The sequence below is a fragment of the Grus americana genome, chromosome 1 (assembly GCF_028858705.1).
Source record: "Grus americana isolate bGruAme1 chromosome 1, bGruAme1.mat, whole genome shotgun sequence".
Lineage (NCBI taxonomy): Eukaryota > Metazoa > Chordata > Aves > Gruiformes > Gruidae > Grus > Grus americana.
The window spans coordinates 1,282,691-1,295,574 of NC_072852.1; the positions used below are offsets into that span (position 1 = coordinate 1,282,691).

General features: G+C 72.2%; 1 protein-coding gene across 3 annotated transcripts in view; it reads right to left on the reverse strand.

Annotated features, from left to right (window-relative positions):
* FLNC (filamin C) overlaps positions 1-12,140 on the reverse strand; it is a 48,879-nt gene extending 36,739 nt beyond the window's left edge. Inside the window, exons 1-10 of one of the 3 annotated variants that reach the window (XM_054813083.1) lie at positions 11,308-12,140; positions 7,401-7,652; positions 6,140-6,237; positions 5,203-5,353; positions 4,496-4,614; positions 4,292-4,369; positions 3,917-4,079; positions 2,437-2,637; positions 1,245-1,382; positions 557-683 (exon numbers count right to left, since the gene is read on the reverse strand). In XM_054813083.1, coding sequence (XP_054669058.1) covers positions 557-683; positions 1,245-1,382; positions 2,437-2,637; positions 3,917-4,079; positions 4,292-4,369; positions 4,496-4,614; positions 5,203-5,353; positions 6,140-6,237; positions 7,401-7,652; positions 11,308-11,644 — 1,664 coding nt within the window. In that variant the 5' untranslated portion in view covers positions 11,645-12,140. The remainder of the gene's footprint in view (positions 1-556; positions 684-1,244; positions 1,383-2,436; positions 2,638-3,916; positions 4,080-4,291; positions 4,370-4,495; positions 4,615-5,202; positions 5,354-6,139; positions 6,238-7,400; positions 7,653-11,307) is intronic. The other 2 variants (XM_054813074.1, XM_054813093.1) reach the window with 2 other exon arrangements.
* Positions 12,141-12,884: the final 744 nt, after the last annotated feature.

Below are 12,884 nucleotides of genomic sequence, written 5' to 3' on the forward strand. Positions count from 1 at the left end.
GCACACTCCTTTGCACGCCCTCCATGTGCCTTGCATCTACTTTGCACGCACCCCCCCCACACACACCTCCTTGCACACCCCTCACACACAAACCCCAGATGCCCACCTCCTTGCACACCCTCCCCATCCCTTGCACAACCCCCACATGCCCACCTCCTTGCACGCCCCTCACACACCCTCCACGTGCCTTCCACACTCCCCCGTCACACACACCTCCTTGCACACCCACACCTCCTTGCACGCCCACCCCATCCCTTACACGCCCCCAAGCACACCTCCTTGCACCCCCTCCCCACACCACGCACCCCCCCCGTCCCCACTCCTCCCTTCCCACCCCCTCTCACCCCCCCCCTTGCACACCCACTCACACTCATCCCAGGAGCCCGGAGGGGACGGGGAGGGGGGGGGGCAGACGCGGGGGGGAACCCCCCGCGTCTGCCCCCCCCCCTCCCCGTCCCCTCCGGGCTCCTGGGAGAAAAGGGGGGTGTGGGTGCAAGGGGGGGGTGTGTGTGGGTGCAAGGGGGGGTGTGTCCCACGGGTGGGGGTGTCAGCTGACCTGCGTGGGATGGCGTAGCCCCCCCAGGTGATGGCCACCTGGTACTTGCCGGGCACGGCCGGGCGATACTCGCACTCGTAGACGCCGTCACCCGCGTCCCGCACCGACACCGGCTCCTCCGTGCCCTCTGCGACACGGGGGGGGGGGGGGGGGGGCACAAGTGGGGGGCGCCCCCTCATTGGCACCCACGCACCCCCACCCTGGGACCCCCCCACAGCCGTGGGACCCCACCCCCCCCCCAAACCACTTAACCCCCACCCATGGGACCCCCCCACCCATGGGACCCCCCCACCCACCCGGGCTGCTCTCCCAGGAGGGGGCAGCAGTCACCCACGCACACCCCCCTTGCACGCTCCCTTGCACGCCCCCCCCCTCGCCCCCGCACTCTTGCGCTCCCACCCTTGCACGCCCCCCGCACTCTTGCACACCCCTGCACCCTTACACGCCCACCCCTTGCACACCCCCACCCTTGCCCCCACACCCTTGCACGCCCACCCTTGCACCCATGGCCTTGCCCCTGCACCCTTCCCCCACATCCCCCCTTGCACGCCCCCCCTTGCACGCCCCCGCACCCTTGCACACCCCCACCCTTGCCCCCACACCCTTGCACACCCACCCTTGCCCCCACAGCCTTTCCCCCGCACCCTTGCCCCCTCCCCCCCCCTTGCACGCCCCCTTGCACACTCACTGGGCCCCTTGAGGAGCACGCGCAGGTCCCCGGTGCCAGCACCCTTGGTGAGCACCCTGAAGTCGGCCACCTCCTGCACCCGCACGCCCTTGGGCTGCAGCCCCCGGCCCGTGGCCCGGCACGCCGACGGGGTGCACGCTGCCGGCACAGCACCCTCCTCAGCACCCCCAGCACCCCCAGCACCCTCCTCAGCACCCACAGCACCCTCCTCAGCACCCACAGCACCCACAGCACCCTCCTCAGCACCCCTAGCACCCTCCTCAGCACCCCCCTCAGCACCCCCAGCACCCTCAGCATCCCCCTCAGCACCCCCAGCACCCTCAGCACCCCCCTCAGCACCCACAGCACCCCCAGCACCCTCAGCACCCCCCTCAGCACCCCCAGCACCCTCCTCAGCACCCTCCTCAGCACCCTCCTCAGCACCCTCCTCAGCACCCTCCTCAGCACCCCCAGCACCCACAGCACCCCGAGCACCCCCCAGGGGAGATGGGGGGGGGCTGGGTGCCCCAGGGAAGGGTTTAGGGGTGCTGGGGTGGGGGTGGGGGATGGACATGGGGTCCCCAGGGGCATAAGGGTGCTGTGGGTGCTGAGGGTGCTGTGGGGGCACCCTGGGGACACCCTGGGGACATGGGGGCACCCTGGGGACACCCTGGGGCGTATAAGGGTGCTATGGGGGGCACCCTTGGGACATGAGGGACCCATGGGGGCACCTGGGGGATATGAGGGGTGCCATGGGTGCTAAGGGTGCTGTGGGGGTGACACCCCGGGGACATGGGGGACCCATGGGGACACCTTGGGGACAGGGAGGGGACGTGGGGTCCCCAGGGGCATAAGGGTGCTGTGGGGGCACCCTGGGGACACCCCAGGCACAGAGGGGTGCCACGGGGTCCCCAGAAATGTAAGGGTGCTACAGGGACACCCGGGCACAGAAGGGACCCGTGGGGGCACCCCGGGACTGGCGGGTGTCACAGGGGCACCCCGGGGACACTGCGGGCACGGGGGGGGGGGGACGGACAGGGGGACACCCTGGGGGGTGCAAGGGTGACACGGGACAACCCTTGGGGCCACCACGGGCACCCATGGGTGCCATGGGGACACCTGAGGAACTGACAGGAGCCATGGGGCCACCACGGGCACCCACGGGTGCCACAGGGCCAGGGCGGGACCCCCCCCCCCCGGGACAGGGTGTCACCTTCAGCCACGTTGACGGCGAAGGGGCTCTTGGGGATCTGGGCGCCGGCGTAGGTGACGCAGACGGTGTGTGGCCCCTCCAGGACGGGCCGGTAGGTGCAGCGGTAGATGTTGTCCCCCTTGTCCTCCAGCATCACCTCCACCGTGTCCCGCCGGCCCTGGGGGTCCACGATCACCACCCCCACGTCGCCCGGGCCGGCCCCTGCCACCGCGAGGACATGGGTTGAGCGTCACCATGGCCACGCCACGGCCGTGCCACCATGAGAACGTGGCCCCAGAGCCACCCAACCACGCCATGGCTGTGCCACCATGAGAACATGGCCCCAGAGCCACCCAACCACGCCACGGCCGTGCCACCATGAGAACATGGCCCCAGAGCCACCCAACCACGCCATGGCTGTGCCACCATGAGAACATGGCCCCAGAGCCACCCAACCATGCCACGGCCGTGCCACCATGAGAACATGGTCCCCGTGCCACCCAGCACCACCATGGCCATGCCACCATGAGAACATGGTCCCCGTGCCACCCAGCACCACCATGGCCGTGCCACCAAGAGGACGCGGCCCCAGAGCCACCCAACCACGCCATGGCCATGCCACCATGAGGACGTAGTCTCAGTGCCAGCAGGCCATGCCATGGCCATGCCACCATGAGAACATGGTCCCCGTGCCACCCAATGCCACCATGGCCGTGCCACCATGAGGACGTGGCCCCAGAGCCACGCGGCTGTGCCACACCTTGGTGTCCTTTGGCCATGTCACAGCAAGGACATGACCCCAGGGCCACCAGGCCATGACGTGGTGAGGATTACCTAGCCAAGCCAGGGCAAGGACATGGGCTCAGTGTCACTTGGCCATGCCATGGCCATGCCACCAAGAGGACATGGCCCCAGAGCCACCCAACACCACCATGGCTGTGCCACCACGGGGATGTGGCCTCAGTGCCACCCAGCCATGCCATGGCCGTGCCACCATGAGAACATGGCACCAGAGCCACCCAACACCACCGTGGCCATGCCACCATGAGGACACGTGTCCAGAGCCACCCAACCACACCATGGCCATGGCCGTGCCACCATGAGAACATGGTACCAGAGCCACCCAACACCACCATGGCCATGGCTGTGCCACCATGAGGCCAGATCTCCAAAGCCACCATGGCCGTGCCACCATGAGAACATGGCACCAGAGCCACCCAGCCATGCCATGGCCATGCCACCATGAGAACGTGTCCCCAGAGCCACCCACCACCACCGTGGCCATGGCTGTGCCACCATGAGGACACGTGTCCAGAGCCACCCAACACCGCCATGGCCATGCCACCACGAGAACGTGTCCCCAGAGCCACCGGGCCATGCCACGGCCATGCCACCACGAAGACACCGCCATGGCCACGTCACACCTCAGCGCCACCACGCGCCCACAGCTCCCCGGAGCAGTGACCTCCCCCCGCCGCGCGCGGTGGCCGCCGTGGCCCACCTGCGGTGTAGATGTCGAAGTAGGTGGGCTTGCCGGCCACGTTGCCGACGGGCTCCAGGCCGGGGCCACGCGCCGTCACCTTGTTGGCGTCCCCCAGCGCCATGGCCACGTTGACGCCGAAGGGGCTCTTGTCGATGTTCTGCCCCGCGAACAGCACCGTCACCTGCGGGGGGGGGACGGGACGGGGGGTCAGGGGTGGCCACGTCACCCACCGCCACCGACCGACCCCCCCGGGGACCCTTGGGACCCCCTGGGGACCCTTGTGCCACCCTGGGGACCCCCAGCGCCCCTCTGTGCCGAGTGCCCCCCACATCCCAGGGGCGGGGGGGGGCACCCAGCACCCCGAGGTGGGGGGGGGGGGCTGTGGGTGCTCACCTTGTGCAGCCCCCCGACCTTGGGCACGTAGGTGACGCTGTACGTCCGCTTCTTGTCGTTGTTGGGGACCACCTTGGCCTGGAGGGGACACCCCAAAAACGGGGGGGGGGTGTGTGTGACACGGAGAGACGGGGGGACACAGACAGACAGACAGACGCCCCCCCGTCGTGGGGGGGTGGGTGGGGGGGTGGGTGCCCCCCGTACCTCCTCGGTGTGACCCTCGGGGTCCTCCACGTAGACCAGGACCTCGCCCACCCCCGCCTCGAGGGTCTCCACCGTGAACTGCGCCGGCTGCAGCACCACGTTCCCCTGCGGCTCGATGCCTGCGGGGGGGGGGGGTCAGGGTGCCCCGGGGGGGGGGGGGTCAGGGTGCCCCCCCACAGCACCCCATGGTGGGCACCCAGCCCCTGGGACCCCCCCAGCCCCCATCACTTGGGAGCTCCAGGTGGCTCCTGGAGGTGGGGGGGGCCCTGGGGGTCCCTGGGCATGGGGGGGGGACGACACCCTGGGGGTCCAAAGGGGTCCCTGGGAATGGGGGGGCCCTGGGGGTCCCTGGGCATGGGGGGACGACACAGCCTGAGGGTCCAAAGGGGTCCCTGGGAATGGGGGGGGGGACACCCTGGGGTGTCCCTGGGAATGGGGGGGGGACGGACCTTGGGGTGTCCCTGGGGGTCCAAGGGGGTCCCTGAGCACCCCGAGGTGGGGAGGTGACACTGGGGGTCCCAGGGGGTCCCTGGGCACGGAAGGGGGGGGGCACCTTGGGGTGTCCCTGAGCACAAGGGGGGGGTCCCCGGGTGTGTGTGTGTGGGAGATGACACCCATGGGTCACCCTCATGCCCCAACGTCCCCCGATGTCACCCCTGCCCCCTCCCATGGCCCCCCCCGTGCCCCCCCCGTGCCCCCCGCCGTACCGGGCCCGTAGGCGCGGGCGCGGGTGGGCTGGGGCTGGCGGGCGCGCAGGGGGGCCCCCGGTTTGAGCTTGGCCTTGGGGAACTGGGACAGGTAGGTCATGACCGAGTGCTCGTCCACGTTGGGGTCCACGATCTCCTCGGGGGCGATCACCTGCGGGGACACGGCACCCCGGCGCCGTCAGCCCCCCCCGGGTGTCCCCCCCCGGCACTCACGGGGACCCCCGACACCCGCCCCGGGGCTGGTCTGTGCCCGGGGGCACCCTGGGGACCCCCCTGCCACCCACCCAGGGACCCCCCTGTGCCCGGGGACCCCGTGACACCCCCAGGGACCCCCCCCCCATGCCCCAGGGACCCCCTGCAGCTCCAGAGCCCCCCCCATGCCCAGGGTCACACTAGGGACCCCCCAGGGACCCCCCTGACACCCCCAGAGACCCCCCCCCCATGCCTAGGGACACCCCCACGCCCCAGGGACCCCCTGCAGCTCCAGGGCCCCCCCCCATGCCCAGGGTCACACTAGGGACCCCCCCCCACCCCTAGGGACCCCCCCAAGCTCAGGGACCCCCTATGGACCCCCCCAGCACCCCCAGGGACCCCCCCCACACCTCCAGACCCCCCCCATGCCCAGGGACCCCCCCCCACCCCTGCACCTCCAGACCCCCCCCATGCCTAGGGACACCCCCACGCCCCAGGGACCCCCTGCAGCTCCAGGGCCCCCCCCCATGCCCAGGGTCACACTAGGGACCCCCCCCCACCCCTAGGGACCCCCCCAAGCTCAGGGACCCCCTATGAACCCCCCCAGCACCCCCAGGGACCCCCCCCACCCCTGCACCTCCAGACCCCCCCCATGCCCAGGGACCCCCCGACACCCCCTCCCCGCACCCCCCCCGAGACTCGTTGTCCCCCCCCACCCCAAAGCCGCCCCCCAGCCCCCCCGTACCTGGGGCACCCCCAGCCAGTCGTCCGCCTGCTGCATGGCCTCGCGCGCGTTCTGCACCGGCTGCGCCGGGTCCCAGCTCTCCCAGTCCGGGCACAGCCCTGGGGGGGGGGGACACGAGTGGGGGGGGTCAGGTGGGCACGGGGGGGCACCCCCCACCTCCGGGGGCAGCACCCCACACCTCTGGGGGCAGCGCCCCCTCCCCAGCCCCGTTACCTCTTGTCCCCAGTGCCCCCCAGTGCCCCCAGCAACCCCCCCAGTGCTCCCAGTGCTCCCAGTGCCCCCTCACCCGGGGCGCAGTTGTCCACCAGTGCTCCCAGTGCCCCCCAGTGCCCCGAGTCCCCCCCTCACCCGGGGCGCAGTTGTCCACCAGTGCTCCCAGTGCCCCCCAGTCCCCCCAGTGCCCCCTCACCCGGGGCGCAGTTGTCCACCAGTGCCCCCCAGTACCCCCAGTCCCCCCTCACCCGGGGCGCAGTTGTCCACCAGTGCCCCCCAGTCCCCCCAGTGCCCCCTCACCCGGGGCGCAGTTGTCCACCAGTGCCCCCCAGTGCCCCCCAGTACCCCCCAGTCCCCCCAGTCCCCCCTCACCCGGGGCGCAGTTGTCCACCAGTGCTCCCAGTGCCCCCCAGTACCCCCCAGTCCCCCCAGTCCCCCCTCACCCGGGGCGCAGTTGTCCACCAGTGCTCCCAGTGCCCCCCAGTACCCCCCAGTCCCCCCAGTCCCCCCTCACCCGGGGCACAGTTGTCCACCAGTGCTCCCAGTGCCCCCCAGTGCCCCCCAGTGCCCCCCAGTGCCCCCTCACCCGGGGCGCAGTTGTCCACCAGTGCCCCCCAGTGCCCCCCAGTACCCCCAGTCCCCCCAGTGCCCCCTCACCCGGGGCGCAGTTGTCCACCAGTGCCCCCCAGTGCCCCCCAGTACCCCCCAGTCCCCCCAGTCCCCCCTCACCCGGGGCGCAGTTGTCCACCAGTGCTCCCAGTGCCCCCCAGTCCCCCCAGTGCCCCCTCACCCGGGGCGCAGTTGTCCACCAGTGCTCCCAGTGCCCCCCAGTACCCCCCAGTCCCCCCAGTGCCCCCCTCACCCGGGGCGCAGTTGTCCACCAGTGCTCCCAGTGCCCCCCAGTCCCCCCAGTCCCCCCTCACCCGGGGCGCAGTTGTCCACCAGTGCCCCCCAATACCCCCCAGTCCCCCCAGTCCCCCCTCACCCGGGGCGCAGTTGTCCACCAGTGCCCCCCAGTACCCCCCAGTCCCCCCAGTGCCCCCCTCACCCGGGGCGCAGTTGTCCACCAGTGCTCCCAGTGCCTTGCCGTCGCGCCAGTCCCGGTGGAAGTTGGTGATGGGCAGCTGGGGCACCTTGTGCTGGATCCAGCCCAGCAGGCGCTGCTTGGGGGTCTGCTGCTGCCGCCCCCCGCCCTCCTCCTCCTCCTCCCAGACCGGCATGGAGATGGAGTAGTGCAGGATCAGCGTCCACACCAGCCCCAGGATCAGCTTCAGGTTCCCGTCCACGATGGCCTTGCTGTCTGCGGGGGGCACGGGGGGGGAGGGACACGGGGGGGAGGGACACGGGGGGGAGGGACACGGGGGGGGGGATGGACACAGGATGGACACGGGGGGGATGGACACGGGGGGGGAGGGACACGGGGGGGGATGGACACAGGATGGACACGGGGGGGATGGACACGGGGGGGAGGGACACGGACATTGGGGGGGGATGGACACAGGGGGGGACACGGGCACGGGGGGGGGGATGGACACGGGGGGGGATGGACACGGGATGGACACAGGATGGACACGGACATTGGGGGGGGATGGACACGGGGGGGGGAGGGACACGGACATTGGGGGGGGATGGACACAGGGGGGGACACGGGCACGGGGGGGGGGGATGGACACGGGATGGACACGGGATGGACACGGACATTGGGGGGGGATGGACACGGACATTGGGGGGGGACACGGGCACGGGGGGGCACGGGGGGGGATGGACACGGGGGGAATGGACACGGGGGGGGAGGGACACGGGGGGGATGGACACGGGGGGGAGGGACCCGGGGGGGCACGGGGGGGGAGGGACACGGACATTGGGGGGGGATGGACACAGGGGGGCACGGGGGGGGGGAGGGACACGGGGGGGATGGACACGGCGGGGGGAGGGACACGGACATTGGGGGGGGATGGACACGGGGGGGGACACGGGCACGGGGGGGGATGGACACGGACATTGGGGGGGGATGGACACGGGGGGGGACACGGGCACGGGGGGGCACGGGGGGGGGATGGACACGGGGGGGATGGACACGGGGGGGGATGGACACGGGGGGGCACGGGGGGGGAGGGACACGGACATTGGGGGGGGATGGACACAGGGGGGGACACGGGCACGGGGGGGGGGATGGACACGGGGGGGGCACGGGGGGGGATGGACACGCGGAGGGATGGACACGGGGGGGGGATGGACACGGGATGGACACGGACATTGGGGGGGGGGTGGACACGGACATTGGGGGGGGGATGGACACGGACACGGGGGGGGCACGGGGGGGGCACGGGCACGAGGGGGGCATGGGGGGCACGGGGAGGGGAGGGACACGGGGGGGGGATGGACACGGGATGGACACGGGGGGGGATGGATGGACACGGACATTGGGGGCGGCACGGACACGGGGGGCACAGACACGGGGGGGGATGGGCACAGACACGGACATTGGGGGGGGCACGGACACGGGGGGGCGTGGACACGGGGGGGACGAGACACGGACATTGGGGGGGGACACGGACACGGGGGGGATGAGAAACGGACATTGGGGGGGGACACAGACACGGACGGGGGACACGGACATGGGGGGGGGGACACAGACACGGACACGGGGGGGGGACACGGACACGGAGACCGGGGGGGACACGGACACGCGGGGGGGACACGGACACGGGGGGGACACGGACACGGGGGGGGAACGACACGGACACGGGGCACAGACACGGGGGGGGACACGGACACGGGGGGGTGTCAGGGGGGACAGCCCGGGGAGGGGGGGGGCAAGGGGGACCCCCGGCTGGGTGGTGGCACCCAGGGGTAGCACCCCACGCCCTGACCCCCACCCACACATGTACACCCACCCACCCACCCCCCGTGGTGCAGTGCGGGGGGGGGGATGTGCACCAATGTCCCACGGGACAGGGCAGGGGGGGGGCACCCACAGCACCCTGGGGGTCCCTGACCCCCCCCAACACCCTGGGGGTCCCCACCCACAGCACCCTGGGGGTCCCTGACCCCCCCCAACACCCTGGGGGTCCCCACCCACAGCACCCTGGGGGTCCCTGACCCCCCCCAGCACCCTGGGGGTGCCCACCCACAGCACCCTGGGGGTCCCTGACCCCCCCCAACACCCTGGGGGTCCCCACCCACAGCACCCTGGGGGTCCCTGACCCCCCCCAGCACCCTGGGGGTGCCCACCCACAGCACCCTGGGGGTCCCTGACCCCCCCCCAGCACCCTGGGGGTCCCCCCCCACAGCACCCTGGGGGTCCCTGTGCTCCCCCCAGCACCCTGGGGGTCCCTGACCCCCCCCACAGCACCCCGGGGGTGCCCGGCCCTGCAGGGCGCCGCGATGGGGAAACTGAGGCAGGGAGCTGGGGGGGGGGGGAGGGGACCCCCAGGCATCCCGGCCCCCTCCCCCACGGCCCGCGGCCAGGCCCCGGCCGGCCCCTCCCCCCCCCGCCGCAGAGCGAACCCGGGCGGCCGGGCCCCCCCCCTCCCCCACGCCCACTCCCACCCCCCCACGAGCGATCGCGTTTCGGGGAGGAAATGGGCTGCAGATGTGGCCGGGACCCCGCGGGGGGCCCCCCCCCCCCCCCCCCCCCCCCACTGCTGGGGCCTCGGGGGGAGGGGAACATCGGGGGGGGGGACCCCAACATCGGGGGGGGGCAGGGACACGCACGGGGGGGTGACACGGGAATGGGGGGGCAGGGACACGGGGGGGTCCCCAGGGATGCACAGCTCCCCCCGCCCCCGTGCACCCTCTGGGTCTGGGTGTGCAAGGGGGGGTGCGTGCACACGCGTGTGTGCTCCCCGTGCAACACGCACGTGCCGCCCCCCCCCCCCCCCGTGCAACGTGGGGCCGCGTGCACAAGCCCGGCAGAGGAAGGGTGCGAGCGTGCAAACGGGCGTGTGCGCGTGCAACAGCCGGAGCGCACACACGTGCGTGCGCGAACGTGCACGGGCCCGGCACATGCGTATTCGCCGCGTGCGTGCAAGGGGGCGTGACCCTGCGTGCGCGTGCACACGTGCGCGAGCGTGCAAGGGAGGTCACCCTGCAGCTGTCGGGGTGGCGGGTGGGCGCTGGGGCCCCGTGCGAGGGGCGAGCGAGGGGCGAGCGTGCGGGGGCTGAGCGTGCCCCCGCAGTGTGAGCTCACCGGCACGCGGCCCCCGAGCCAAGAGTGAGCTCAGCGCAGCCCCCACCCCCCCGCACGGCCTTGCACGGCCCTTCGCACGAGGCCCAGACCCTCAACCCGCCTCGCACGGCCCCTCGCACGACTGCATGCGTGACCCAGACCCCCGGCCCAGCGCGGCACGAGTCCTTGCACACTCGTCCCATTCCCACTTGTCCATCACTCCTGCTCTTGCACGCTCATTGCCAGCCTCATTCCCACACCTCCATCGCCCCTGCTCTTGCACACTCACCCCATTCCCACACCTCCATCGCCCCTGCCCTCGCACACACATTGCTCATTCCCACTCCTCCATCACCCTTGCACGCTCATCCCCGTTCCCACTTGCCCATTGCCCCTGACCTTGCACGCTTGTTCCCCACCCCGCTCCTCCACCACTCCTTCCCTTGCACACTCATCCTCAGCCTCATCCTCACTCGCCCATCACCCCTATCCTTGCACACTCACCCTCCTTCCCCACTCCACCCTCCTACCCTTGCACGCTCCTATTCCCACGCCGTCACTCCTACCCTTGCACGCTCCTATTCCCAGCCTCGCTCCCACTTGTCCAGCACCCCTACCCTTGCACACTCACCCCCAACTCCACCCCCCTGCCCTTGCACGCTCCTAGCCCCGCTCCTCCACCGCCCCAACCCTCGCACGCTCATCCACAGCCCCATCCCCGCTCCTCCACCGCCCCAACCCTCGCACGCTCACCCCACCCCCCCCCCCCTCCTTGCACACTCACCGATGGAGACCAGCTTGATGTGTTCCCTCTCCAGGAACTCCAAGGCCACCGAGACGTTCTCCAGCTTCATCTGGCGGAAGTTGGGGCGCGGGTGGTACTTGCGCCCCATTTTCTTCTGGCTGAGCACCTCCAGCAGCGCGATGAGGCGCAGCCCGTCGCTCAGGTCCCGCTGCAGGTCCCCGATGCGCTTGTGAACGCACTTGAGGTGCTCGTTGCACCAGCGCGTGAAGGTGTTCTGCTGGATCTTCTTCCAGGGAGCGTCCTCCGCCAGGTCCTTCTCGGTGGCCGGGAGCTCCTCCGGCTCCTCCGTGGTGGGCAGCTCGTACGTGGAGTTCATGGCGCTGGGTGCTGGGTGCTGGGTGCGGGGGGGGTCCCACAGGCCGGGCTGGGGGTTGGGGTCCTGGGGGGAAGGGGCCTGGGTCACTCCCGGTGTCCTCAGTGGGGGTCCTGGGGTGGGGGTGGGGGGAGTTGTCCTGGGGTCCCTGGGTGGGGTCCCGGCTCAGTCCCGGCGATGGGGTGGGTGTCCCAAAATCAGTCCCGGTGCCCGAGGTGGGGGGTCCTGGGTGGGCGCTGGTATCCTGGGTGGGGGTCCCGGTGGCGATGCCGGCGCTGGGGGACGGTGTCCTGGGTCAGCGCCCGTGTCCCGGGTGGGTGCCGGTGTCCCGGGTGGGTGAGGCGGATCGGTGATGGTGCCCGGTACGGGGGTCCCGGTGCGGGGGAACGGGGTCCCGGCTCTCAGCCCCGGGGTCCCGCGTAGCGGGGAGGGGGGGTCCCGGCTCGGTGCCTGGAACAGGCTCCCGGTTCCCGGTGTCCCGGCTCGGTCCCGGCTCGGTCCCGGCTCGGTCCCGGCTGGATCCCGGTCCCGGGGCAAAGTCGGGTCCCGGCTCCCGGCGCGGGGTGCGGAGCGGGGTGTGGAGCGGGGTGCGGAGCGGGGCCCGGGTCGGTTCCCGGTGCCGGGGGCGGCGAGTGGCGGCGCTGGGGGCGGTGGCGGCTTTAAGCGCTGCCCCGGCCCGTCCCGCCCCGCCACGGCCACGCGAGGGGGCCGGCCCCGCGGGGGGGGGCCTGACCGCAGCCGCTATTTATAGCCCCGGCCGCGGCCGCACAAACCCCCGCAGCGGCACCCCCCAACACCGGCACCCCCGAACCCCCCGGCACCCCCCAACACCGGCACCCCCCGACACCGGGACCCCCCAACACCGGCACCCCCGAACCCCCCGGCACCCCCAAACACCGGCACCCCCCGACACCGGGACCCCCCAACACCGGCACCCCCCGACACCGGGACCCCCGAACCCCCCAACTACGGCACCTCCGAACCCCCTGACACCCCCAAACCCCGGAACCCCCCAACACCACCCCCAAACACCAGGACCCCCGAACTCCCTAACTACGGCACCCCCCGACCCCGGCACCTCCGAACCCCGACACCCCCAAACACCGGCATCCCCGAGCCCCCCAACTCCAGCACCCCCCAACATCAGCACCCCCAAACCCTTGCACCCTGAAAAGTCTGAAACCCTGGCACCCCCAAACCCCGGCACCCCAGAAAACCCCAAACCCCGGCACCCCCAAACACC